At 40.5% G+C, this 27,073-nt stretch overlaps 1 protein-coding gene and 1 pseudogene across 12 annotated transcripts in view; one reads left to right on the top strand and one right to left on the bottom strand.

Moving 5' to 3' along the window:
- Positions 1-24,339, bottom strand: part of MLLT10 (MLLT10 histone lysine methyltransferase DOT1L cofactor) — a 237,646-nt gene extending 213,307 nt beyond the window's left edge. For 8 of the 12 annotated variants that reach the window (XM_047868453.1, XM_047868458.1, XM_047868457.1 and 5 more), the window contains exons 1-3: positions 23,941-24,034; positions 23,640-23,799; positions 20,304-20,383 (exon numbers count right to left, since the gene is read on the bottom strand). In XM_047868453.1, the coding sequence (XP_047724409.1) occupies positions 20,304-20,383; positions 23,640-23,799 (240 nt within the window). In that variant the 5' untranslated portion in view covers positions 23,941-24,034. Of the gene's footprint in view, positions 1-1,936; positions 2,102-20,303; positions 20,384-22,765; positions 23,255-23,639; positions 23,800-23,940; positions 24,035-24,071 lie in introns of those variants that run through there. The other 4 variants (XM_047868456.1, XM_047868455.1, XM_047868462.1 and 1 more) reach the window with 4 other exon arrangements.
- LOC125171346 (uncharacterized) lies at positions 3,558-3,647 on the top strand (annotated as a pseudogene).
- Positions 24,340-27,073: the final 2,734 nt, after the last annotated feature.

Here is a 27,073-nt window from a genome sequence, read left to right as displayed (position 1 = left end):
AGTTAAGTGTCTGACTTCAGCTCAGGTCATGATCTTGGCGTCTATGAGTTCAAGCCCGGCATCAGGTTCTGTGCTGACAGCTCAGAGCCTAGAGCCTGCTTCAGATTCTGTGTCTCCCTCTCTCTCTGTCCCTCCCCAAGTTGTGCGTGCACACGTGTACGAGTGCTCTCTCTCTCTCTCTCTCTCCCCCCCAAAAAATAAGCATTTTTAAAAATTATTTAAAAAAGGGGTCAGTGAGAAATACAATACTTACAGTAAAAATACTATGGACAAGGGAAAAAAGTTTCCCTCCACCAATAGTTAAGATACACTACAGGATGGGGCGCCTGGGTGGCGCAGTCGGTTAAGCGTCCGACTTCAGCCAGGTCACGATCTCGCGGTCCGTGGGCTCGAGCCCCACATCAGGCTCTGGGCTGATGGCTCGGAGCCTGGAGCCTGTTTCCGATTCTGTGTCTCCCTCTCTCTCTGCCCCTCCCCCGTTCATGCTCTGTCTCTCTCTGTCCCAAAAATAAATAAAAGTTGAAAAAAAAAAATTAAAAAAAAAAAAAAAAAAAGATACACTACAGGAGGGGCGCCTGGGTGGCTCAGTTGGTTGAGCATCCAACTTCAGCTCCGGTCATGATCTCAAGAGATCAAGAGTCGCATGTTCCATGGACTGACCCAACCAAGTGCCCCCACTATTTATCTTTTTATATTTTTGAACGATGTAAATATATCACCTTACCAAAAACTAAGTAAGTTAATTCAAGCTATTGCAATTCTCCAGACCAAAAAAAAAAAAAAAAAAAATTAAAGCTTAAATTATGCCAATGACTATAGAGATAAAGAAATCAAATTTAAAAAAATTTTTTAATGTTTATTACTTTTGAGAGAGAGACAGAGAGCAAGCAGGGGAGGGGCAGAGAGAGAGGGAGACACAGAATCGGAAGCAGGCTCCAGGCTCTGAGCCGTCAGCACAGAGCCCAACGCAGGGGTCGAACCCACAGATTGCAAGATCATGACCTGAGCTGAAGTCGGCCACTTGACCGACTGGGCCACCCGGACACCCTGAGAAATCAAATTTAAGATGCCTAGGATACCTAGATATAGATATCCAGAAGGTAATTGCAAATATGGATCTGAAGGCTAGAAAAAAATTATTCAGGTGATATTATTAATACTTAGATCCCCAAGCATACATCATAATTTTTCACAGAGTTAAGATAATCAAACAAACAAGCCAGAAAAGCAATCGTGTAACTTAAATTTTAAAGGAAGGAAGGAAGTAACGCCAAACAGGAAACCAAAAGGCAGTATGTTTAAACAGGTTAGAAGAAAGCAGCTTCCCAAAAGTCATGAGAAGAGAGAGTTGCAATGGAGTGATCAGTTTTTACAATGACACTAGTGATCACAGAGCAACTGAGTGATCACAGTTTTAAATGCTGACAAGTGGATCAAAGAGAATGAAAACTGAAAAAATGTTAGATTTGCCCATTTGAAGTTAACAGCATAATTGGGGCGCCTGGGTGGCGCAGTCGGTTAAGCGTCCGACTTCAGCCAGGTCACGATCTCGCGGTCCGTGAGTTCGAGCCCCGCGTCGGGCTCTGGGCTGATGGCTCAGAGCCTGGAGCCTGTTTCCGATTCTGTGTCTCCCTCTCTCTCTGCCCCTCCCCCGTTCATGCTCTGTCTCTCTCTGTCCCAAAAATAAATAAACGTTGAAGTTAACAGCATAATCAACAATGGCAGACTTAGAGCCAAATGTAATAATATCAAAGGTGAATGAACAGGAGTTTGTGATATCTTATGCACTTATTTATTGACACTCAAATTTTTTTCAGAAAAGGATCTGAGGCAGTGCACACATTAACAACCTGTATTATAACAACAAAAAATAGAAAAATGAACATTGAAAGCCAGTATGAAGGTCATCCCCCTGATTTAGGGAAACTGCTCTTACCCCTGACTCCAACTATGTAGTTCTAGTGAGGGTTGCCATTCATAGTACCCTCCCCACTCCAGCCACAGGGATGGTGGGTACATGATCCAAGACAGGCCAATCAGAGTCCTTCCCAGGATTCTTCAAGAGAGCCCCTTCTTCTGGTAGAAGGGGCTGGGAAGATGAGAGCCAAGAGCTGCCAGCAGTCATGGTTCCAGCCTCATGAAGTAGAGAGTCTGTAGTATGAGAGAATGAAATCAACACGCAGAGAAACAGAGATAAGAGGTGAAGTCCTAAACCCCACAGGAGGAGAAGGAAGAAACAAACATACTAATAATCAGATTAATATAACTGATGTAACTAAAGACCAGATTTGGTTCTGGGCTGCCTGATAGCCAGAACAAAAAGAAAAACAGAATGTGTATCACCAGAGCTATCAAAAAGGAGAAAATATACCAAATCCTCAAGGGAGTCACTTTTCCTGATGCTAAGTTATTAAAAGAATTTCTTGTACACGAACTTTTATATAAGGATTACTAAAAGACGAAATGGACAAGTGTCCATGATGAGAGTCTTACAGCAAATACAGATTTCATACACAGCTGCTTAAAATGACAACAAAGTTGTATCTCAATCATTATGTACAACTAAGAGGCTAGACTATACTAGACAGGTGAAGCAGAAGTATCAACTACAGCTTTATTCTTCCAGGAAGCTCGCTAGGGAAAGAGAAAAGACAAGAAATGAAAAGGGAAAAATGTAAAGGGAAAGTAGAATCCATGGGAAGATTCAAAAATGTCTGTAAAGTGAGTAGGGGAAACAAATCAAGTAAAAAGGACAGACTAAAACATAAAACAAGACCCTGGAAGAAATGGGAAAAGACCACATCATGAGCACAGGTAGTTAATTCCACCCTCCTTCCTAGAACTCCAGTAAGTGAGGTAAAAGGACATAAAGTCACAAATAGAAAAAGAACATAAGAGAAGACAACAGCTATAAAATTTTGGAAACTAGAAAGGAGACAAGGAGTAAATGACTTAACAAATCAGAAAAGGTTGCTGCAATAAGATAAGCCCAAAAGCAATGTATGTTAGACTACATAGCACCAGAAACTGGAGAAACTTTAGGTACCAGGCACTAGGGGGTAGGAGTCACACATGCACACTGCTGGTGTATGTATCCAAAAAGAATGCGTTCAGGTGAAGCTAAAAAGGACAGACGGGATATACTGAAAAACAACCAAACTCCCCTCTAATCTACTTCTCAACTACCCCCATCCTCAGAAACTGCAGAAAGGGTAAATGAGGAAATCTGGATTTGAGGATACCAAGCACAGCTGAGGAAAGGGGTACCATACTGAAAAAGAAGAATTAACTGAAAATCTAATTGCAAATAGGAAATTCCAGCAAACATCTGTCTCAAAGAATACTGGTAACCAGGTCTGTCAATCCCAACCAGATGAAAGACTTCCCTCTCAATAAACTAACCAGCTGGTGGTCTCCTAATAAAAGAATCCAGTTAGATCACCTAAAATGAAGGCAATCAGCAACAATCCCTGCCCACGCACACAGAGCTTCCAATCTCAAATAGGTGCCTAAGAGTCACCACACTTTTTTAAAGGAATTCTTTTATTTATTTTTTTATCACTTCTCAGCCTTTTGGCTAAGATCAAGTGTAGGAATTCTTTTATTTTTTTATTAATTTTTTCTGAGAGAGAGAGTGCGCACACACGAGTGGGGGAGGGGTAGACAAAGTGGAAGATGGAGATCTTAGGCAAGATCCAGGCTAGGCGTGGAGCCCAACACCCGGCTCAATCTCACAACCTTGAGATCATAACCTCAGCCTAACTCAAGAGTCAGCTGCTTAACTAACTGATCCACCTAAGCACTCCCAAGAGTCACCAGATTTTTAAGCAAAGTCTCTAACAGGACAGGCCAAAACAACAATACAAAGAATTTCTGAGGAAGAGAGTCCCAGGAGCAAAAGAAAACTTCAGAAAACTGACACAAAACAAAACAAAAAAACCTTCTGGTTAATACCTTCACAATGAAGGGAAATACAACATTCAAGAGATATTCCACACTCATGGAATGGAAGAGGCAATATTGTTAAAATATCCATACTACCCAAAGCAGGCTATAATCCCTATCAAAATACCAACATTTTTCACAGAACTAGAATAAAACTAAAATTTGTATGGAAAACCACAAAAGACTAAATAGCCAAAGCAATCTTGAGAGAGAAGACCAAAGCTGGATATAACACAATCCCAGAGTTCAAGATACATTACAATGCTATAATAATCAAAACAGTATGCAATGGCACAAAAACAGACACACAGATAAGTGGAACAGAAGAGAGAGCTCAAAAATAACCCGACGCTTATATGGTCAAGTAATCTCCAACAAAGAAGGCAAGAATATACAATGGAGGAAAGACAGTCTCTTCAACAAACGGTGCTGGGAAAACTGGACGGCTACATGCAAAAGAACAAAACCGGACCCCTTTTTAGTCACAAACAAAAATAAACTCAAAATGGATTAGATCAAAATTTGAGACCTGAAACCAGAAAACTCCTAAAAGAAAACATAGACAGTAATATCTTTGACATCAACCATAGAAACATTTTTCTAGGTAGGTCTCCTTAGGCAGGGTGAAAAAAAAAAACAAAAATAAATTATTGGGACTACATCAAAATAAACCCTTTTGTACAGCAAAGGAAACCCTCAACAAAATGAAAAGAAAAGGCAACTCACTGAATGGGAAAAAATATTTGCAAATGATGTATTTGATAAGGGATTAATAGGCAAAATCTATAAAGAATGGGGGTGGCCTGACTGGCTTAATCGACAAGAGCATGTGACTCTTAATCTCAGGGTCATTAGTTCAAGGTCCATGTTGGGTGTGGAACCTACTTAAAAAAATAAAAAATTAAAAAATATGCTAAATGAAAAAAAAAGAACTTAACACCAAAAAATCCAATTTAAAAATGGACAGAGGTTGAGGCACCTGGCTGGCTCATCTGGTGGAGCGTGTGTCTCTTGATCCCAAGAGTTTGAGCCCCACGTTGGGTGTAGACATTACTTAAAAATTAAATATTTTTTAAAAATGGGCAAAAGACCTGAAACAGACATTCTTCTAAACAAGACATACAGATTGAACGACAAACACAGTAAAAGATGTTCAACATCACTCATCATCAAGGAAATGTAAATTAAAATCACAATAAGAAATCACTTTACACCAGTCAAAATGGCTAGTATCAAAACCACAAGAAATAACAAGTGTTGGCAAGGATATGCACGGGGTAATGGGAACCCTTGCGCACTGTTGGTGGCAGTATGAACTGGTGCAGCCACACTGGAAAGCAGAATGGAGGTTCCTCAAAAATTAAAAATAGATTACCATATGACGTAGTAATTCCACTACTGAGAATTTACCCAAAGAAAATGAAAACACTAATCCAAAAACATATACGCACCTTTATGTTTACTGCAGTATTACAACAGCCAAGATAACAGAAGCGACTCAAGTGTCCGTGGAAAAAGAATGAGCCATGAAAAAAGAATGAGACCTTGCCATTTGCAACAACAAGGATGGCCCTAGAGGATATTAGGCTAACTAAAATAAGTCAGAAAAAGACAAATACCATATGATTTTGTTTAAATGCGGAATCTAAACAAAACAAATGAAGGAACAAAGAAAATAAGCAAAAACAGACCCTGAGGGAATGGGCAAAATGAGTGAAGAGGAAGTAGGAGATACAGGCTTCCAGTTATGGAATAAGTCACAGGGATACAAAGGCACAGCAGAAGGAATATATTCAGTGATTGTGTCACAGCACCATAGGGTGACAGATGGCAGCTACACTTGTGGCGAGCACAGCATAACACAGAGAGTCGTGGAATCACTATGCTGCACACCTGAAACTAATGTAACCTTGTATGTCAACTACAACTAAAAAACAAAGAAATAAAGACATCCAAGAAATAAAAACAGAAGATAAAAAATAAAAAAAAGAACACAAGAGAAAAGTATAATAGACTTTAAAAATTTAAGTGAAGGGTCAGAAGACAAAGTAAGGAATTGCCTCAAAAAGTATAACCAAAGGGGCGCCTGGGTGGTTCAGTCGGTTAAGCGTCCGACTTCGGCTCAGATCATGATCTCAAAGTTCATGGGTTCAAGCCCCACATCAGGCTCTGTGCTGACAGCTCAGAGCCTGGAATTTCCTTCATATTCTGTGTCTCCCTTTCTCTCTACCCTCCCCTGCTCATGCTCTCTCTCTCTCTCTCTGAAAAATAAACATTAAAAAAAAAAAAAAAGTAGAACCAAAAAAAAAAAAACAAACACAAAATATTAAAAATTGGAAAATTAGTTCAAAAAGGCCAACATCTTACAGAGAACAAACTGAGGGTTGATGGGGGCTAGGGAGAGGGGAAAGTGAGTGATGGGATTTGAGAAGGGCACTTGTTGGGATGAGCACTGGGTGTTGTATGGAAACAAATTTGACAATATGTTTAAAAAAAAAAAAAGGCCAACATCCAAATAAAGAAACATACAGGGATGCCTGGGTGGCTCAGGCAGCTAGGTGTCCAACTCGATTTCAGTTCAGGTCATGATCTCAGTGTCATGAGATCAAGTCCAGCATCCAGCTCTGCACTGGGCATGGGGCCTGCTTAAAATTCTCTCTCCCTCTGCCCCTCCTACCACCCCTGCACACACACGCATGCTCTCTAGATTAAAAAAAACAGTTAAAAATACTCAACATCACTCATTATCAGGGAAATACAAATGAAAACCACAATGACATACCACCTCACACCAGTCAGAACGGCTAAAATTAACAACTCAGACAACCACAGATGTTGGCAAGGATGCAGAGAAAAAGGATCTCTTTTGCACTGCTTGGTAGGAATGCAAACTGGTGCAGCCACTCTGGAAAACAGTATGGAGGTTCCACAAAAAGTTTTAAAAAAAGGGCGGGGGTGCCTGGGTGGCTCGGTTGGACGTCCAACTGCGGCTCAGGTCATGATTTCAGGATTTTTAGTTCAAGCCCCTCGTCAGGCTCTTTGCTGACAGCTCAGAGCCTGGAGCCTACTTCGGATTCTGTGCCTTCCTCTTGCTCTGAGCCTTCCCCACTGCCCACCCCCCGCACTGCTATCGCTTTGTCTTGCTCTTAAAAATAAACAAACATTTGAAAAAAAAAAAGTTAAAAATAGAACCACCTACCAATTACACTACTAGGTATTTATCCAAGGGATACAGGTATGCTGTTTCCAAGGGGCATATGCACCCCAATGTTTATAGCAGCACTATCGACAATAGCCAAAGTATGGAAAGAGCCCAAATGTCCAACAACAGATGAATGGATAAAGAAGATGTGGTATATAAATACAATGGAGTATTACTTCGCAATCAAAAAGAATGAAATCTTGCCATTTGCAACAACATGGATGGAACTAGAGGGTATTATGCTAAGCGAAATTAGAGAAAAATATCATATGACTTCACTCATATGTGGAATTTAAGATACAAAACAGATGAGAAGGAAAGCAAAAATAATATAAAAACAGGAAGGGGGACAAAAATAAGAGACTCTTAAATATAGAGAACTAAGGGTTGCTGGAGGGGTTGTGGGTAGGGGGATGGCTAAATGGGTAAGGGGCACTAAGGAAGACATTTGTTGAGATGAGCACTGGGTGTTATACATAGGGAATGAATCACTGGAATCTACTCCTGAAATCATTATTGCACTATATGCTAACTAACTTGGATGTAAATTTAAAAATTTTTTTTGATTAAAAATAATAAGAAAAAAGAAAATAAAGAAAAATACTGAAAAAAAAATGACAACAGAACTGATGAAATCATCAAAGAAATAATTTTTAAAAGTTCTACTATTGACCGAACTTAAGTTCCCTAACATGATTTGCCAAATCAAAAGGGCCATTGTATGCCTAATACAATGAGTGAAGGGAAACACACTACCATGAAAAATATCAGAAATAACCTGGATAAAAAAATACTAAATCCAGAGAGAACAATCACATACAAAATATTAGAAATCAGGACTTTACAACATTTCTTAACAGAAACACTGAAAGCTAAAAAGCAAATTGCCAAAATTCTAAAGGAAAATGATTTCCAACCAAGAATTCTATATTCAGCCAAACTATCAATCAAGATGACAAAGCCAACAATTTTATCAAACCTGAAAAACCTTTAAAAAATTATTCCTCACACACCATTTTCTATGAAGTTGCTAGAGATGCCCGCCGAAACAAGAAAATAAACCATTAGAGATGAAGAAATGGGGAAGTGAGGTGTTACAAAACAGAATCCAAAATAAGCAAGAAACAAAGAAACTCCCAAGATTATAGTGAAGGGAAGATCCAGGCCTAAAGAGAAACCAGCCCAGATGACAGCAGGGAGATGGTACCCAGAAGAAGGTCTACTGATTTAAAAAGGAAAGGAAAGTGAAAAGTGAAAGAGGAGGGAGAAGAGGAGGCAGAAGGAGAAAGAAAAGAAGGGGAGAAGAAAAGAAGGGGGAGGGAAAGAGAAAGAAGAGGGAGGAAGAGGGGAAGGGGGAGGAAGAAGAGAAGAAGAGGATGGAGAGGAGGAGGAAAAGAGGGAGAGGAGAGAGAGAAAAAGGAAAAGGAAAATTGAATTCATGGAAAATTTTACTAATACACTACCTGATTCATTAACCATTTGGAAGATCATATGAAGAAGCAACAGAGGGAAAAAATTTAGCCTTAAATAAAGAATACAAGGAAACTTAAAATACAAGATGATTATTAATCCCAAGGAAATGAAATTAATAAAAAAAAATCAGTATACTTTTGGCTCAAAAATGAACAAAATATTTAAGTAGTCCTAATAATGTAAATATTACTGTTCAACACCACTGATTTAACAAAAATCTGTGATATACTGAAAGGCAACTACTAAAATTGATATGTCAAGAACAGCTGCTTATGGGGGTGCCTGGCTGGCTCAGTCAGTAGAGCATGCAACTCTTGATCTCAGGAGTTGGGTGCAGCTGGGGTGCAGAGCTTACTCAACAAAAATAAACTTTAAAAAGCAATAGCTGTGGGGCACCTGGATGGCTCAGCTGGTTAAGCGTCCAACTCTTGATTTCACCTCAGGTCATCATCTCATGGCTCATGAGTTGGAGCCCCCAAGTCAGATTCCGAGCTGACAGTGCAGAGTGGGCTTGGGGTCCTCTCTCCTTCTCTCTGCCCCTCCCCTGCTCGCGCTCTAAATCTCTCTTCCTCTCTCTCAAAATAAATAAACATTTAAAATTCTGTAAATAAAATAAACAATAGCTGCTTACACATTCCTTTCAGAAACATACAAGTACCAGAAGGAACGGCCAAAAGAAGTTGCTTCTGGTAATGAGATGAGGGTTCAAGGGTAAAGCAGCAGGTACTGTTTTGTTTGAGTGAGAAAAGTTTTTGGTAATACCAGACTTAGACTATGTGCATTTATCGCTCTGGTAAACATAAAAATTAAATCCAAAAAAAAGGGAATAAATAGGTGCCATATGCTGGGCAAGGTATCAATTTCCTTTCTCTCACTAGTTACACAGGTGAGAGTTACACTTGTTAATACAAACAAGTATTAAGCACCTACTTCATATCAGCCATTAGGTTACGCTCTTCTCACAGTAAAAGAAGAATTCAAGAGAGACCAGAGAAATTGGCCACTTACTACATTTTATCTATGGTGGTAAGCACTAAATCTGTTAACTTTCTAAAAGCACCTCTTTCAAAGCTGTAAGAACTTAATGAACTATGAGAAATTTAAAGGCAAATATTAGATATGAATCAGCAATAAGAAAAGAATGTTAGCAAATATTTAACTCTGAAGGCATTTTTTTTTTAATGTTTATTTATTTTTGAGAGAGACAGAGTGCAAGTATGGGAGGGGCAGAGAGAGGGAGACACAGAAACCAAAGCAGGCTCCAGGCTCTGAGCTGTCGGTACAGAGCCCGACACAGAGCTTGAACCCACGAACTGTGAGATCATGACTGAGCCGAAGTCAGATACTTAACCGACTGAGCCACCCAGGTGCCCCAATGTTTGTTTATTTTTGAGAGAGAGAAAGACCGGGCACGAGTTGGGGAGGGGCAGAGAGAGACACAGAATCTGAAGCAGGCTCCATGACCTGAGCCAAAGTCAGATGCTCAACCGACTGAGCCACCCACCCAGGCACCCCAATTCAGAAGGCACTCTATTTAAAGTATACAAGCTAAACTGCTTGTACAGAAATAAAAGGGAGAAAGTTATATATGAAATTTTAACTGCCTTCTTGCACTCGGGAATCAAAGGTAAATTGAAAAAAAAAAGAAATCAAAGATAAATTTGAAAACAATTTTTAATTATGTATATATCATGGTAAATCTCCAAGTGGCAGAAATAAAAAAGAAAAGTTAAAAGAATAAACATCAGTTGAAGCTGAGGCACTTAATGAAAATATCAGATCTAATATATAATACATACACCCTAGAGACTGGGGTGGACTACGACACCAGCATAGACCCTAGACATGTTAAAAAAAAAAAAAAAAAAAAGTTCTAACTGGGTTCCCTACATGAGGACAGGAGTTGTTAAGTGCCTATCCCACAACCGGAGGGGAATCTATCCTAGAAAAACATGGCCTAGACCAGTAAGACTAGAGATGCTGCACTGAAGATGTCTGTTCTGGACGTGAGGAGTCACTAGAAAAACTGGAAACTCAAACCTATGTTGAGGGAGAGTGGGGCCCAAAATCCATTATCTAAAGGGTCCTGGGACACCTGGGGGGCAGACTCACGATTTCAGCTTAGGTCACAGTTTGGTTAGGGAGACTGAGCCCCACCTCTCACTCCGCACTGACAGCAGGGAGCCTGCTTGGGATTATCTCCCTCTCTCTGCCCCTCCCCCACCCACCTCCGCATGCATGCTCTCTCAAAAATATATATAAACATTAAAAAAAAAAAAAAACCAAGGGTGCCTGGGTGGCTCAGTTAAGCGTCCAACTCTTGGTTTCAAGTCAGGACATGATCTCATGGTTCATGGGTTCAAGCCCTGTGCTGGGCTCTGGGCTGAGGGTGGAGCCTGCTTGGAATTCTCTCTTTTCCTATCTCTCCGACCCTCCCCTGCTCATGATCTCTCTCAAAATAAATAAATTATTTATAAATAAATAGATAGATAGATAGATAGATAGATAGATAGTTAGTACTGCAATCCAAATCAAGAAACAAAAATCAGTCTGGAGCAATGAACTCCATCCAGTAGGCAAACTCTAACAGTCTGCTGTTACCAACCCCAAAGCCATTCTCCAGATCTTCCCTAGTAACAAAACTCCAATTGTATTTACTTCTCCAATTGACCCATATTTTGAATTATAACAATTCAAAGCCAGTAAAATTAAGCATAATCTGTTGCCTGGGGCTTCAAGAAAACTTAAGAGAATCAGTCAGCTGGGAGGAAAATCAATTTTCATTTTGCACCCCCCTTCTGCCTAGAACTTCTTTCCACAGTCACAATGACTGTTTCAGCTGCCATCCTCTCTCTGACTGTGGGACAACCCTGAAAACAAAAACCATGTGCTAAGGTTGGTATAGTAGGAGGACAAAAAAAGCCTGATCCCAAATGATGTCACAAGAGCTGTCATAAAAGCTTTAAAAGGCCTTCTGAACTCCTTTTAAGTGAAAGAATCTGTAAATCGGTAAATTCCTAATCTATAGAAGCCATTAGAATCTGGTCTTTGGTAAGGTCACACAGGGTTCTTCAGAGACAGAGCAAATGCAAACACTTTCCATAGTAACATCTTCACTGTGTTCCTAGAGGAACAGGAATCCCAAAGAAGACAACTCCTGAGGATTAGCTCACAGCCAAAAATTACAATGAAGACATCTACCACCAGAGTTAACAAACAATTCTAATTCTAATTTAGAGAAATCTAAAATCTCTAAGAGGTTTTAAAATAAGTATTTTTTTTTTTTAAGTAAGCTCTTTGCCCAATGTAGGACTTGAACTCGTGACCCTGAGATCACGAGTCATGTGCTCCATCGACCAACCCAGCCAGGGGCCCCTAAAATAAGTATATTTCAAATGTTCAAGTAATAAGGGAATATAATCCATAAGGCAATAATAGCAAAATATTATAAAAAAAGAAGCAAATGGAAACATAAAAACAAATAGAAAGTCTACATATACTTTACTCAGACAAGAAATTCACTCATAGGGTTAACAATATGCATAAATTTCAAGACAGAGCTAAAGAGATTATCCACAATAGAGAGATAAGATAGAAAATATGATGAAAAAGAAATTAAAAGACAAGCAAAAAAGAACAAGAATCTCAAGCATATACCTTAATTAACAGTTCCAGAAGAAAACTAAATGGGAAGGTGACATATGAAGAGAGAGCAGAAAATCTGCCAACATGTAAGAAAAACTGAGTCCACAGAACAAAAGCTGATCAGCTCTGAAGCAGGATAAGCATACTGTCAACAGATTTTCTATTAGCACAATTAGATACCAGAAGACAAACTAGAATAAATTCTTTACTTACAGGAAAACAATTATTACTCTAAAATTCAAACTAGCATATAAGACAGCAAAATAATAACATTTTTAGACAGAGATGAATATAGTTTGCTTACTGCTTACTAGGCACTGAACCCTAGAACTGTATTTTAAAAAGAGGGGTCTGCCAGGGTGGTTCAGTCAGTTAAGCATCCAACTTCAGCTCAGGTCATGATCTTATGGTTCATGGGTTCAAGCCCCGCGTTGGGCTCTGTGCTGACAGCTCAGAGCTAACAGCTCAGAGCCCAGAGCCTGCCTCAGATTCTGTGTCTCCCTCTCTCTGACACTCCCCCCACTCGTACTCTGTATGTCTATCTCTCTCTCAAAAATAAACATAAAAAAAAATTTTTTTTTCAAGAAAAGTAAATGACTATAAAGCAGCAAGGCAAACAAAAAACTGGGTTACACAAAAACATCAGTAATGTTATATCTAAATTATAAACCCCTATTTAAAAAAAACACAATTTGGGACGCACCTGGGTGGCTCAGTCAGTAAAGTATTCAACTCTTGATTTCAGCTCAGGTCATGATCTCACAATTCATGGGTTCAAGCCCCACATCAGGCTCTGTGCTGGCAGTGCAGAGCCTGCTTGGGATTCTCTCTCTCCCTCTCTCTGCCCCTCCCCCACTCATGAGCTCTTTCTTTCCGAAAACAAACTTTTAAAAACTAAATAAAATATAAACATAAAAATAAGGAAATTAAATACACTGTGGCTCTATAACAAAACACTAAAAAGCAGATAAAAAGAATGAATTAGATCAGTATGTATTAATGCAGCTATATCACAATTTACAGAACACATATACAATGATACCATTCCTATAAAATAATACTAGATGGTATTTATGAATATAGACATGTAGTATAAGTATTAAAACAGATGGCAGTGTATGCATACAATGGAATATTATTCAGCCATAAAAACGAAGGAAATCATGCTGTTAGCAACAACACAGATCAACCTTAAGGGCATTATGCTAAGTGAAACAAATTAGAGAAAGACAAATACAAATCTTCCCCAATATACAACAGTGTTATGTCCCAATAAACCTATCACAAGTTGAAAATATGATATAAGCTAAAAATGCATTTAATACACCTAAACCTACAAACATCACAGCTTAGCCTAGCCTACCGTAAATGTATTCAGAACACTCACATTAGCCTACGGTTGGGCAAAATCATCTAACACAGAACTATTTTATAATAAAGTGTTATGTATTGAATACTGTACTGAAAATGAACAACAGAGTGGCTGTTAAGTATACTGGTTATTTGCCCTCCTAATCAAGTTGGCAGCTGATTGGGAGATGAGGCTCACAGGTGCTGCCCAGCAGCATCACGAGCGTATCGTACCGTGTATCACTGTTCTGGGAAAAGATCAAAACAAAACTTGAAATACAGCTTCTACTGAATATATACTGCTTTCACAACCACGTAAGGTCAAAAAATCCCAAGTCAGGAACCGTCTGTACTATATGCTCTCAACTTACATATGGAATCTAAAAGAACCACTCTCATAGAAACAGAGAACAGAGTGGTGGTTGCCAGAGACAATGGATGGAGGGTAGGGAAAAGGGGTGAGGTGCAGTCAAAAGGCAGAAACTTCCAGTTATAAGGTCTGGAAACATAACATACAGCATGGTGACTATAGTTAACAAGACTGTATTGTGTATACGAAAGTTACTAAGAGGTGCTCGCTTCGGCAGCACATATACTAAAATTGGAACGAAAGTTACTAAGAGTAAATTTTTTTCAAGTTGTTTTGTTTTTTGTTTTTAAGGAAGCTTTACACCCAAACATGGGGCTTGAACTCATAACCCTAAGATCAAGAGTCCTATGCGCTACCAACTGAGCCAGCAGGCGTCCCAAGAATAAGTCTTAAAGGTTCTCGTCAAAAGAAAAGAAACAGGGCACCTGGTGGCTTAGTCAGTTAAGCACCCAATTCTTGATCTCAGCTCAGGTCATGATCTCAGGATGGTGAATTCAAGCCTTACGTTGGGCTGCAAGTAGGACATGAAGCCTACTTAAAAAATAATTAAACAAAAAAAAAGAGGGGCGCCTGGGTGGCTCAGCTGGTTAAGCGACCAACTCTCAATTTTGGCTCAGGTCATGATCTCACAGTTTGTGAGATCAAGCCCCACATCAGGCTCTGTGCTGATAGCACGGAGCCTGCTTGGGATTCTCTCTCTGTGTCTCTCTCTCTCTCTCACAAAATAAATAAATAAACAAACTTAAAAAAGAAAAAGAAAAAGAAAATTGTAATTATGTTAGGTGATGAATGTTAACTAAGTTCACTGTGGTAATCATTTTACAACATATAAACATATCAAATCATTACATTGTATACCTTAATACAATGTTATATGTCAATTATATCCCAATGAAACTGGAGAGGAAGAGAGAGAGAAACAGACAGACGGACAGGTTGGTCCCAAGACACGCTAAAAGGTTAACGGATGACTCAGACTGGGGACAGTACAAAAGTATTTCAAGTTAATTTTTTTTTATTATTCTTTTTCAGAAGGTAAGAGTTGAGGCAAATATGAAGAATCAGCATTAGTTCATTGTGAGTGAAGAATATTTATGTTCTATATTCATAACAACTTGTGATAACTAAATATATACTAATGTAATTTTACTTAATAAAATTAAATAGAAATATACACTACAGTTAAGCATATAGTTTAGATGGTTTTATAGATATATAGGGACTTTTGCATTATATATCTTCATTAAACAAAAACTGAAAAATGTGCAACTCTAGGTCAATCCCCAAATTCTGGGTTTACATTCCATCTAGTAGTTCTTCCCCAACAATGTTGAGAAGCCAGGAATAAATACAATATAAAGAGGCAGAAGAGTAGGAAAAAGTTACATCTCACCTCCGGTAGAAATTGTCTTTTCATTTAGAGCTAGAATAGCAATACCTAAATAATGTAAAATCCTAATGGGCTTTTGGCCATTTTACTCTCTTGCACAATCCACTCTATGTTTTCAAAGTAGAATATTTAAAACCTAATATATCCTCTTTATCTCATTAAAATTATATAAGTAGATAAAATTTCTAGTAAGTCTCTTCAGCCTGTGGTAATTAAAAATAAATACCCATTAAATACAAAACAGTCATCAATAAGTGTCTTAATCTCTAACCACCAAGAAGTTAGTAAACAGTGTTAAGTCTAATCAAAAATCTTCAGCAAAAATACATGTTCACTTGAGATAAATAAGCAATTCAAGTGCTTTTTCTGAACAATGAATGCCTACCTACAAAGAGTTTCCCTTAAAAACCATCCAAACCTTCCCTCACTCTTTTACTTTCCTCTTCCCTTACTTTCTCAACATTCAGTCTAATCCTACAATCTCTACTCTCTTCAGTACCCTATAATGAGAGGTCTGCCCAAACCAGGGAACTACGACTGTGGTCTTAGAAACTTTTCTCAGTCCTTCAGGTCCTTACAGCAAGGTTCTACTGCAGGTTCTCCTTTCCTGAACGTTCATGATCCGTTTGTGGTAACTTGTTCTCTTACTCTCCACAAGTGTGGATGGATATTCACCATAGCCATCTTCATTTTTCTTTTCCCTAACAAAAAAATGTCATTGGTTCCCAGTCTTCCTTCTAGGCAGCTACAACTCCAACTTAACTCCATTACATTAATCCTAAATTTCCAATGAAAACTCCCAGCAGCATCAAAACGAACATGCCCAAAACAGAACTTTACTCTTCAAGTTTGCTCTCCTTTTGCCATTACTCTATGACTATTTACGGTACCACCATTCCAGAGTGATTAACTTTGGTACTCAGAATTGTCTTTGATTACTCCCTTTCCTTTACCCAATATCCATGTGTCATTTCATCTTTTAAAATGTTCCCTCCCTTCCTTTTCACTCCCTCTCCTCCTTTCCACTCCCTCCCCTTCCAGTCTCACATATTTAGTGTAATATCATCCTGTGTTTCAGTTTCTAACTTCCCATTTCAAATCCATTCCATCCACTACCAAACTTCTCGTGTGAAATTACAACTTTATTACTCTGGTTTTTACTCTATAATATCTGCCAAGGTACTACCAGCTCATAATTCCCTCTTCTCTGAGAAATGAGCTATCTCAAACCCACAGACATCTTGTGTCTTAAGCAACCTTACTGCCTAGCCATGGCTAACTGGTCCAGAGTCAGGCACCTCATCCAAGCCAACCCAGTTTCTTTCCTCCCCAAAGGAACAGGAGATTCAGATGGACATTTAGTCTCTTGAGACAGGAAACAGAAAATATTAGGAGCTGAAGTATGGCCACTTTTCACCACAGGAGGCAATACAGAACATGATGGTTGAGAGCTTAATCACAGCCCAGCCTCCAAATAGATATGCATTTCTCTTAAAATCACGATGTCTTGGGGCACCTGGGTGGCTCAGTCCGTTAAGCATCCGACTTCGGCTCAGGTCATGATCTCACTCAGTCTGTGAGTTCGAGGCCCGTGTCGGGACTCTGTGCTGACAGCTCAGAGCCTGGAGCCTGCTTCTGATTCTGTGTTCCCTCGCTCTCTGCCCCTCCCCCACTCATGCTCTGTCCCTCTCTGTCTCAGAAATAAACAAACATTAAAAAATTTTTTAAAAAACATATCTTTACCCATAAAATGTGAACAAAGTACCTCAAAGGTTTGATAAGATGATTAAACCAGATAATTGTAGAACATTTAACATAGTTCCTGACAGATAGTAAACAGCTAGTAGCAGAGAAACCTGCAGAAAGGAAAAGAATAAAGCAGACAAAGAAAAGCAAAAATAAGATTAAGACTAATTCAATTCTGGGGCACCTGGGTGGTTCAGTCGGTTAAGCATCCAACTCTTGATTTCAGCTCAGGTCATGATCTCGCAGTCTGTGAGAGAGTCTGTGGGGATCCAAGCTGTCAGCATACTCTCTCCTCTCTCTCTCTCTCTCTGTCCCTTGGAATACTCTCTCTCCTCTCTCTCTGTCCCTTTCCTACTTGCGTGCCACACACTCACGCTCTCTCTCAAAATAAATAAACATTAAAATAAATAAATAAGGGCCACCCGGGTGGCTCAGTCGATAAAGTATCTGACTTCAGCCGGGGTCATTATCTTGCAGTTTGTCAGTTCAAGCCCCACATCAGGCTCTGTGCTGAGCACTCAGAGCCTAGAGCCTGCTTCAGATTCTGTTTCCCACTGCCCCCTCTCTCTGCCCCTCCCCCACTCGCACGCTGTCTCTCTCTCTCTCTCTCTCTCTCTCTCTCTCTCAAAAACAAACATTAAAAAAAAATTTTTTTTTTTTCATAAATAAAAATAAATAAATAAATAAATACGGGCGTCTGGGTGGCTTGGTTGGTTGAGCATCCAACTTCAGCTCAGGTCATGATCTCACAGTTTGTTTGAGCCCCATGTCAGACTTTGCGCTGGCAGTGCAGAGCCTGATCCAGACTCCCTGTCTCCCTGTCTCTCTCTGCCCCTCCCACACTGACGTGAGAGCGTGTGCATGCTCTCTCTCTCTCTCTCTCTCTCCCAAAAATAAACATTAAAAAAATAAAAACAGGGCGCCTGGGTAGCTCAGTGGGTTGAGCGTCCGACTTCGGCTCAGGTCATGACCTCATGGTTTGTGAGTTCGAGCCCTGCATCGGGCTCTGTGCTGACACCTTGGAGCCTGAAGCCTGCTTCGGATTCTGTGACTCCCTCTCTCTCTGCCCCTCCCCCACTCGCACTCTGTCTCTGTCTCTGTCAAAAATAAATAAAATGTTGAAAAAAAATTTTTTAAATACATAAATAAAAATTAAAATAAAATAAAATAAAATAAAGACTAATTCAATTCTTGGGGTGCCTGCCTGCCTCAAAGCATATATGACTCTTGATCTTGAGGTCCTGAGTTTGAGCCCCACCGTGGGGGTAGAGATAATTTTAAAAATAAATAAATAAGCAAAGTAATAATGTAATTACTGAAAGGGAAGGATTTACTTTAAAAAAAAAAAAAAAGACTAATTTAATTCCCTAAGTAACGGATACATTTCCATGTTAGGCTTCTTGGCTCCTCTATCCTCACATTAAAATGTCCTTGTGGATGGGGCACCTGGGTGGCTCAGTCGCTTAAGGGTCTGATCTGGAGGTTCGTGGGATCGAGCCCCGCCTTGGGCTCTGTGCTGAGCTCAGAGCCTGGAGCCTACTTCGGATTCTGTGTTTCCCTCTGCCCCTCCCCTGCTTGTACTCTGTCTCTCTTTCTAGCTCTCAAAAATAAACATTAAAATGCCCTTGTGGCTCAGTCACTAGAGCATGTGACTCTTGATCCCCAGTTGTGGATTCAAGCCCCATGTTGGGTGTACAGATAAGTTAAAGATAAAACCTTAAAATAAACAATAAGATGACCTATCTTTGCCTATTTAAGCTTAGAATGAGTTTTTGTTTTTACAAAGGACCTTATCTTTTATAACTGTACACTACAGGAAATTAAAGGAAGTTGTGCCTCTTCTTTAGAACCTCGAATGGCCCCCACATCCTACCGAATAACACTAAAATAAAATGTGTTCTTCAATATGCCTTGTAAGGTAACTACCTCAATTCACCTTGATATCTTAACCATGCCCTCAGAGAATAAAGGAATAAAAACAGGCAACAAGTGGCATTTAAGGCAAATAATTTTGGCATTCTACTACTCCCCATTGACAGAGCTCTTTATCCTCTCTCAATATCTGCCTTCCTATTTTCTAATCTTCCTCTGGCCTTGAATCTACTGTGAAACCCTCTGGAATAGCCTCATCTACTATCAATGTTTACTAATGAGTTAAAACATAACTTCCTTTGCTTGGTAACCCATCAACCCCAAAACTATAAAATGCTACAAAGAGGAACAAAAACCAAAAAGGAGACCTATGCATACATCAAATCCTAAAATTTATATGACTGATTCCATCCCCTACTTGCTAATTCCAACCATTGTAATGCTAGAATAAGCTATAATTCTGCTATAGTGTATTCTCACACACAAACAAAACATATGAACAGAATAATGCTCTGAGTTTCACAGTCCTAAATAGGCTACTCAGCTATGACTTCTAATCAAGAATTGCCTAGGCAAAAATAAAGTTTCCATGCTACTCATGTAGGTAGAAAAGCCGAAATGTTTGTTTTCTACCTTCTGTCAAATTCTCTAGTCAACACCAAAAAGGAACTATCGCATAGCAAACAGTAATACTTTTATATGATTGATGAAAATTAAGTTTATTTCTCCCTAACATTTCCAGAAGCTCAATTGTAAAAAATGCCTTGGGCCACAAAGAATAAACATATCTCCCTTATGATTACAAGAAGTTTACAAAAGTGTTCAGAAAGAAGGTAGCCAGCCATGTGAAAAAGGAAGATTCTTATGTTGCTTTGCCAAAGAGACTAAATGTCTGAAAATATTGAACATTCAAAGTTAAAATATACATGTGCAATGCAGTAAAAATATGAGTGGTTAAACTCTAGTGTGTTTTTTTTATTCATTAAACAGACCCTAGCAGAATTATCAGCTTAACTTCCTTATGTTCTACTGCCATCATATTCTCACTAATGATTAACTAATTTAACCCTTCAAACCAGTAAAAAGGGCTAAAGCCCAGCTACAACTTTGTTTTGTCTGTTCAACATATAGTTATGTGGCTCAATTTGTTTTTTCAGAGTTTGTAAATTTGGTTTAAAACAGTTAAGTTGATATCTGGCCCAAATTCAAATTTGAACAAGACTGAAAACCTTTCAAACTGAAACATAAATGTGTAGCATCCTAAGCTACTCACTGAAGTATTTTAATGTTTTTGATAAAACAGTTCTTACCACTCTGGCTGCTCTCTCCTGAGATTCACATTTCCTGCAAAACCATGGTCCAGTGGGTACTTGAACAATGCCATAGCAAGCTATTGGGAAATAAAATATTTTAAAATATATTAAAATTTAAAGAATTACAGAAAATTAAATACCCTTTCAAAGCCCTCTTAAAATAATTACCTCTCAGACTATTCACATAAAACACCTTCTTTGTAAAGAATTAAAACATTTTATATTTTTATTTACCACATATATATTACCACCACCTAATAAAACCTGTATGACATTTTAATAAAAATGTTAAAGGACCAGCCTTTTGTTATTTTACTTAAATAAGTATAAGCATTACAAAGGGTACTTATCTGGGGAGCTGGGTGGCTCAGCTGTTTAAGCATCCAACTCCTGATTTCAAGCTGGGACCACCCCCACCCCACCTCCCCTCCCATACACACACACACACCCTCTCCAGTTCCACACTGACACTGGGGGGCCTGCTTGGGATTCTCTCTCTGCCCCTTCCCTGCTCACTCTCTCACACTCTCTCTCCCTCTCTCTCAAAATAAATAAATCTAAAAAAATTGTTTATTCTTTTATGATAGAAAAAATATCAAGTAAAAATTAACACATAGATTCTTTACAAAGAATTACTAAGAAACTCATTAATTCATTCCTGTATCCTACAGTTTAAATAGAAAGCATTTTAGGTAAGGCTAATGAAAATACTTCTAAATCACCTGTCAAAATGAGCAACAAGTATTGCAGAAAAGAAAACGAAATGTAATGTTAAGCGTGAAATGATTCCATTTGTATAAAATGGAAAAGGCAAATCAACAGAAAGTACACTAGTGGTTGTCTAGGGGAGTTGGGGAGGTGTTGGGAAAAAAAGGACAGTAACTGCTAACAGTCCACGGTTTTCTTGTTAGGTTGATGAAAATGTTCTAAAACGGAGTCTGTGGCAATAAATGCAAAACCCTAAATGTACTAAAACCAGTGAATTGTACGTTTTAAGTGGGTAAATTATTTGGTATGTAAATCAAATCTCAAAGCCATTACTTTAAAAAGTGTGTATTTATTGGGGCACCTGGGTGGCTCAGTCGTTAAGCGTCCAACTTCGGCTCAGGTCATGATCTCGTGGTTTGTGGGTTTGGGCCCCACTTCGGGCTCTGTGCTGACAGCTCAGAGCCTAGAGCCTGGAGCGTGTTTTGGATTCTGTGTCTCTGTGTTTCTTCCCCGCTCACACTGTTTCTCTCTCTCTCTCTCTCTCTCTCTCTCTCTCAAAAATAAAGCTTAAAAATCTTTTTTTTTTAAAGTGCATATTTATTTCTAAATATATGATGTGAATGTTCCAACAAGTGATCTGAGTATATGTAAATCACACTCTATTTTAAAAAAAAATTTTTATTGGTATTTAACTAGGAATTGAAATTTTCCCAAAAACCTAGAACACTAATATCCAACTGACATTCTCGCATGAACTTGCTCACAGGAAGCTTGAAAATATCTTAAATATTGGAAAACACTCAAAGAATACAAAATCAACACAAATTTTTAAAGTTCCCAAAAGCTAAACTTGAAATTCCTTTTAAAATTCATAAATATATCAGTGTAAAAACATTCGGTCAAGAAACCCTGCATGAATATCCAAAAACTTACATTTTAATTCAGAAGTACTACTTCCAGACAAGAAAATTTATGCTTAAATGAATGTCTTCCGTATTGGGAGATGACATTACTTATTAAAACTTGATAATTGAGGATCCAATTCATAAGAAATATGTCCACAAATGCGAACGAACACTGTGATGGAAATGCTATACATCATTTCTAAAACTTTAAAAACAGCATATAGGTTTCAACACATATTGTTTTCACTCCTTAAAAAAGGAAGGTGTGCAGGGCGCCTGGGTGGGTCAAGGGTTCGACAGGGTGGTTAAAGGCCCAACTCTTGGTTTCCACCCAGGTCATGACCCCGTGGTTCCTGGGTTCAAACCCAAATCAGTCTCTGTCCTGATGGTGTGGAGCCTGCTTGAACTTCTCTCTTCCTCCCTCTCTCTGCCCCTTACTTGCTCACTCCCTCTCTCTCAAAAAAACAAAAAACAAAGTTTAAACGGAAGATGTGCAATTAGGTTTTCGTTAAAACTGACTGCACCCCAGTAATTAATTCACTATCTCCTAAGTCTCCCTTCCCCATTCTGAGATTTCATTCTACGAAGAATGCACTTCAACCTCTTATGTTTCACACTGTCTCATTTGGTAGTGTCCTTTCCATATACTACTAAATATCAACACCACTCGGCCAAATACAGAAATGGGAAGCGGGGCGGATTGGTAACAGGGACAATATGTGTAACAGACACCCAAAAATTATCTAGGTTTCCTTACCACAAGACTTTTCCCGAAAAGTCAAACTTCAATGGCCAGAAAACTCCCTAAGTGCCCTCGCCTTTTTTGTAATATCCAAAAAAACTCACCGAATGGAAACACCCAGAAATAAGCTAAGATGCTCCCCAAGTCACTGGGCGCACCACCACCTCCTCTTCTCTCCAGTCACTTTAGCTGAGGAAGTGGCCAGATACGGCCACTGAACAGCCTTATCCACCAGCCTAGGGCAGCTCAGCCAAGCCACTCCTGCAGCACACGACGGCGAAGGCGGAAGGCCACCGTCTTCTACGCAGGAAGCTCCCAGTCCGCAGCAGCAGGGTCTCCGCCAAAAAGCTTGGGGGTGCAGCAGTGGCGCCGTCCCTCCCTAATCTAAAGCGCCAAGGCCACCCCTCTGCCTCCGCGACCCGCCCAGGCGCAGCGAGTGGCATTCCCGAGCCCGACTCCATGCCACAGGAAGTCTCCAGACACACTGCGGCAGACAGGAGCAGCCAGTGAAGGGGGAGGGGCCTCCACGTTCCCAAACCCAAACCCACGGCCACCGCGACACCACCGAAGGGCGCACACTCGGTCCTGCCGCCGCCCCCGGGGCGCAGGCCGCGGCCCCGCACCCCCCCACCCCACCCCACCCCACCCCACCCCCTCGCCTCCAACCACCGCCTCGGAAAGTCTCCAGCCCCACGGCTCCGGGCGCAGGCGGCGGCCAAATGACACTTGAGAGAGTGAGCGCAGAATCACATGACAGCCCAGGCCACACGCACTTTCTCCCACATGCACAGCCCACACCCCCTCCGCCCCGCTGCGGACCCTCGGAGTCAATCCCGGGCCGCGGAACGAGGCGGGGGCGGGGGCGGGGCGGGGCGGGGGGAGGGGCGGTAGGAGAACTGGCAGTTGCTGCCAAGGTGGGGGAAGCGGTGACGGTTGGGAGCAGGCCGGGTTCGGCCCGGCGGGCGGTTGGGTGTTTACCTTGATGCACCGCGACGCTGCAGCCGTGCCCGTCGCAATAAACCAGCGGGTTCTCGGCCCAGCCTCTCTCGTCTGAGCAAACGCAACAGCCTCCAATCATCTCCTTCATACTATGGGAGACCTCGTCCTCCAGTGACACGGGCCGGTCGCTAGAGACCATCTAAGAGGGAGTTGGGGGGACCATTAAAAAACACATGCAAGCCAATTAGCGCTTCCCCCCCCCCCCACCGCACAGCCACCCGCGTCCCCGCTCCCTTCCCTACGTCCCCGGCCCCCGCCCGCCGCTCGGCCGCTCGCTCACTCGGGCTTTGCCGCTCAGTCACTCACGTTCCGCACAGGAGTCAGGAGCCATGTCCTTGCTGACTCCCCCCACCTCCCCTCCACCGCCTCCTCCGCCTCCTCCTCCTCCTCCTCGTCTTCTTCCCTCCCCACCTCCACCCGGCCGCTAACGCTGGAGCCCGGAGAGGGCACACATAATCAAGTAGGCCTCCGCACAGGCGCACTGGGGGGGCTCCCGCTGGGGCAGGGGCAGCCAGGGAGGGGAAGGGGGCTGCGCTTCCTCCTCCGAGCGTCACTCGGCGTGCGCGCCCGCCCTGCGGCCGGCGTGAGGGAGAAGGCCCGGGAGAGGCAAGGCCTGCGTGCGCGCCGCCGCGTCCGGCCCGCAGCCCCGGCCTACCTCCCGGCCCCTTCCCCTCCCCCGCGCGGCTCGCAGCCGCCGAGGTGTGCTTGGGGAGGGGAGGGGGGAAGGAGGGGGTGGTGAGTGGAGCCGGCGGCGCGCTGAGGCCGGAACGAGCCAACGAGAGGACGCGGGGGCGCGCACGCGGGGGCGGGGACGTTGGGGCCGCCGTCTGCAGCGCCGCGCCGGTCGCGCGGGCTGAGCGTGCACGTCTGGAAGGGGCCTCAGAGGGAGGGAGGGGAGGAGGATGCCGAAGACCCGGAGGGAGGGTTTGTTTTTTGTGTTTTTTTTTTTAATCGGAGTAGCCAGAGGGGACTGACTTCCCCGGGGCACCTCTCTGCTTTGAGAACCTACCTGCGGGCCTTTTCCTCAAGAGCTGGCCCGTGGGTAACAAGGGGTAGGGCAAGTATGCCAGCTTCCATGAAGGGTGCAGTGAAGCATGGCTTCCTGCAGTTGGCCGCGCTAACTTCACAGTGCTGCCGCAGCTTCTCCACCCATTAAATTCACATCCTGGACTCTACCCAAAGTTCACGCAGTGGAAGTGCCACCAGATCCGCAGCCCGTTTACACACCACAGTGGCCCCAGTGACAAATGAAAGTGCATCACACACTGAAGGTCAAAAGCCTGGGTTAGGGTAATACTCAAAGAGGGAACACCAAGGCTACCTTTAGCTTGCTGTTAGAAGAACAAATGGTTGTTAATCAGGAATTAGCAATATAAAGTGATGACCTGGAAAATGCCGTAATGTGATACCAAAGGATGAAGGAACCCAAGTTCTAGTCGGTCACCAAATGATAACACCATGAGAGAGGGGAGCCCAGTTTTGTTTGAGGATTTCTCTGATCTGACTCTGTACTCCAGATTTACTCTCTTGAAAATTTAAGGTCACTTTTTTGTTTTTTCAAGGTGATTTAAGTGGCAGAAAGATGGGAGCTCGCTCTTCACATACAAATAAATGGATTAGGCCTATCTGAATAGAGTAATTAGCCAGATACTACGCAGTTTTGAGCTGTAAAATCTTCCACTGTTGCCCTATCCCCTATGTATCCATGTAAGCCCAAGATTGATTGATTTTAGACAAAAAGTGTCTAATTATGAAAATGTATCATGAATAGGAATATAGATTGTTAAAATGACAGGCATACTTAACAAGGTGAATTCATGGCTTTGGTTAATAACTTGCAGGTACAAAATGGTTGTTCATCAGGAATTAGCAGTATAATGTAAAGATCTGGAAAATGTAGCTATTCAATGATAAAGGATGAAGGAACCTAAGTTCTCTTAGTCACCAAAAGATGATTGGTTTTATCTTTAAAAGCATTCCAAATGTTCTCAGAAAGGAAAAAAAAAAAATGGTAGCATGGCTGTTTTTTCCATTTCAAATTAATTGCTAGAAATCTACTTAAGAACTACAATAGATACAATACAATGCAAGCATATGTTAGCAAGTACATTCAAACATTTTAAAGCTAAGTGGGATATCTACAGTAATGGAAATCAACTAAAAGTTTAAGGGAAAATGCACACTAAAGAGACACATAAAAATAAGAATTCTCTTTTAGCTATTAGTTCATTAAGAAAACATGACTAAAAGATTACATACCTATACAATGCAAATTCTTTTGAGGGGTATGGCAACACTTAATAAATTTCTAAACATATAATAATCATGTTCTTAACATGTCATTGATATTTATAAAGTTAAAACCACCCTCAAACAAAACTGTATCATTTTGTGTATCTTTACTATGTATTTTATCTTTACCCTTTCACAAGGGATACCAAATCGACATCCAATTCCTGCTCAGGTTCAGACTTCTAATGAAGAGTAATCCTGAGTTAAAATCAGTGTGAAACTTCCCTTCCCAAACACTGCTGTCAAACCTTAATGCTCTAAATTATTCACATACATTCATTTTATGTTTAATACATTGGAGCCTAGTTCTTGTAATAGAATTAATTTATATGTAAAGAAGGATGGGTACTTTATCCTATTCTATAACACTTAATAAAAGAAATATAGGTAAACAGTCTATTCAAAATAAAACAAATTCATCATTCATAAGAGACTTGAAATTTAGAAAAATAGAGAAAATACACTTTCATAAGAACAGGCCTGTATATTAAAAAATAGCATCTGAAGCAGAAATTTTATTAAAGATGTACATATAAATGTTGATAACATATGTCAAATTATCTAAAACATATTTAACATATTAAATGTTGAGTTATGAAAATTATAAGAAAAAAATAATGGGTATAAATAGGCCACTCTAACATCAACTCATGTACCAGATATAGAACTTTTCTTATGTTGTTATATACCAAAAGTGTAATATTTAATATGTTTCTATAAAACATTAAGTGAAAAGGAAGAATAACAGACATTATAAAATAGTTCAGATATACAATTCATTATTTATTCATTCAGTAAATATTTATTGAACATTTACTGTGAGCCAGGGGCTGTTTTGGACACAGGAAATATATCAGTGAGCAAGTTATATTTGTCCTTTGTGTGAGATATATACCCGTACATGCATGCACACACACACATATATACGTATACACACATACATATATATACATATGACATTGACTGAATATGCTAATTCTCATATCTTAGAATGGATAAAACTTACCAATTGCCATTATCGTTAAAGTTCAAGTAAGTTTTTAAAAATACATGGTAATGGGGAAAAAAGTCCATGGGATTTATAAAATAACTTCGTAGAGAGGACAATTTCAATCTTAATA

Source organism: Prionailurus viverrinus, chromosome B4 (genome assembly GCF_022837055.1).
Source record: "Prionailurus viverrinus isolate Anna chromosome B4, UM_Priviv_1.0, whole genome shotgun sequence".
Lineage (NCBI taxonomy): Eukaryota > Metazoa > Chordata > Mammalia > Carnivora > Felidae > Prionailurus > Prionailurus viverrinus.
Note: the sequence above shows the minus strand (reverse complement) of the source record. Positions and strands in the feature narration are given on the sequence as shown.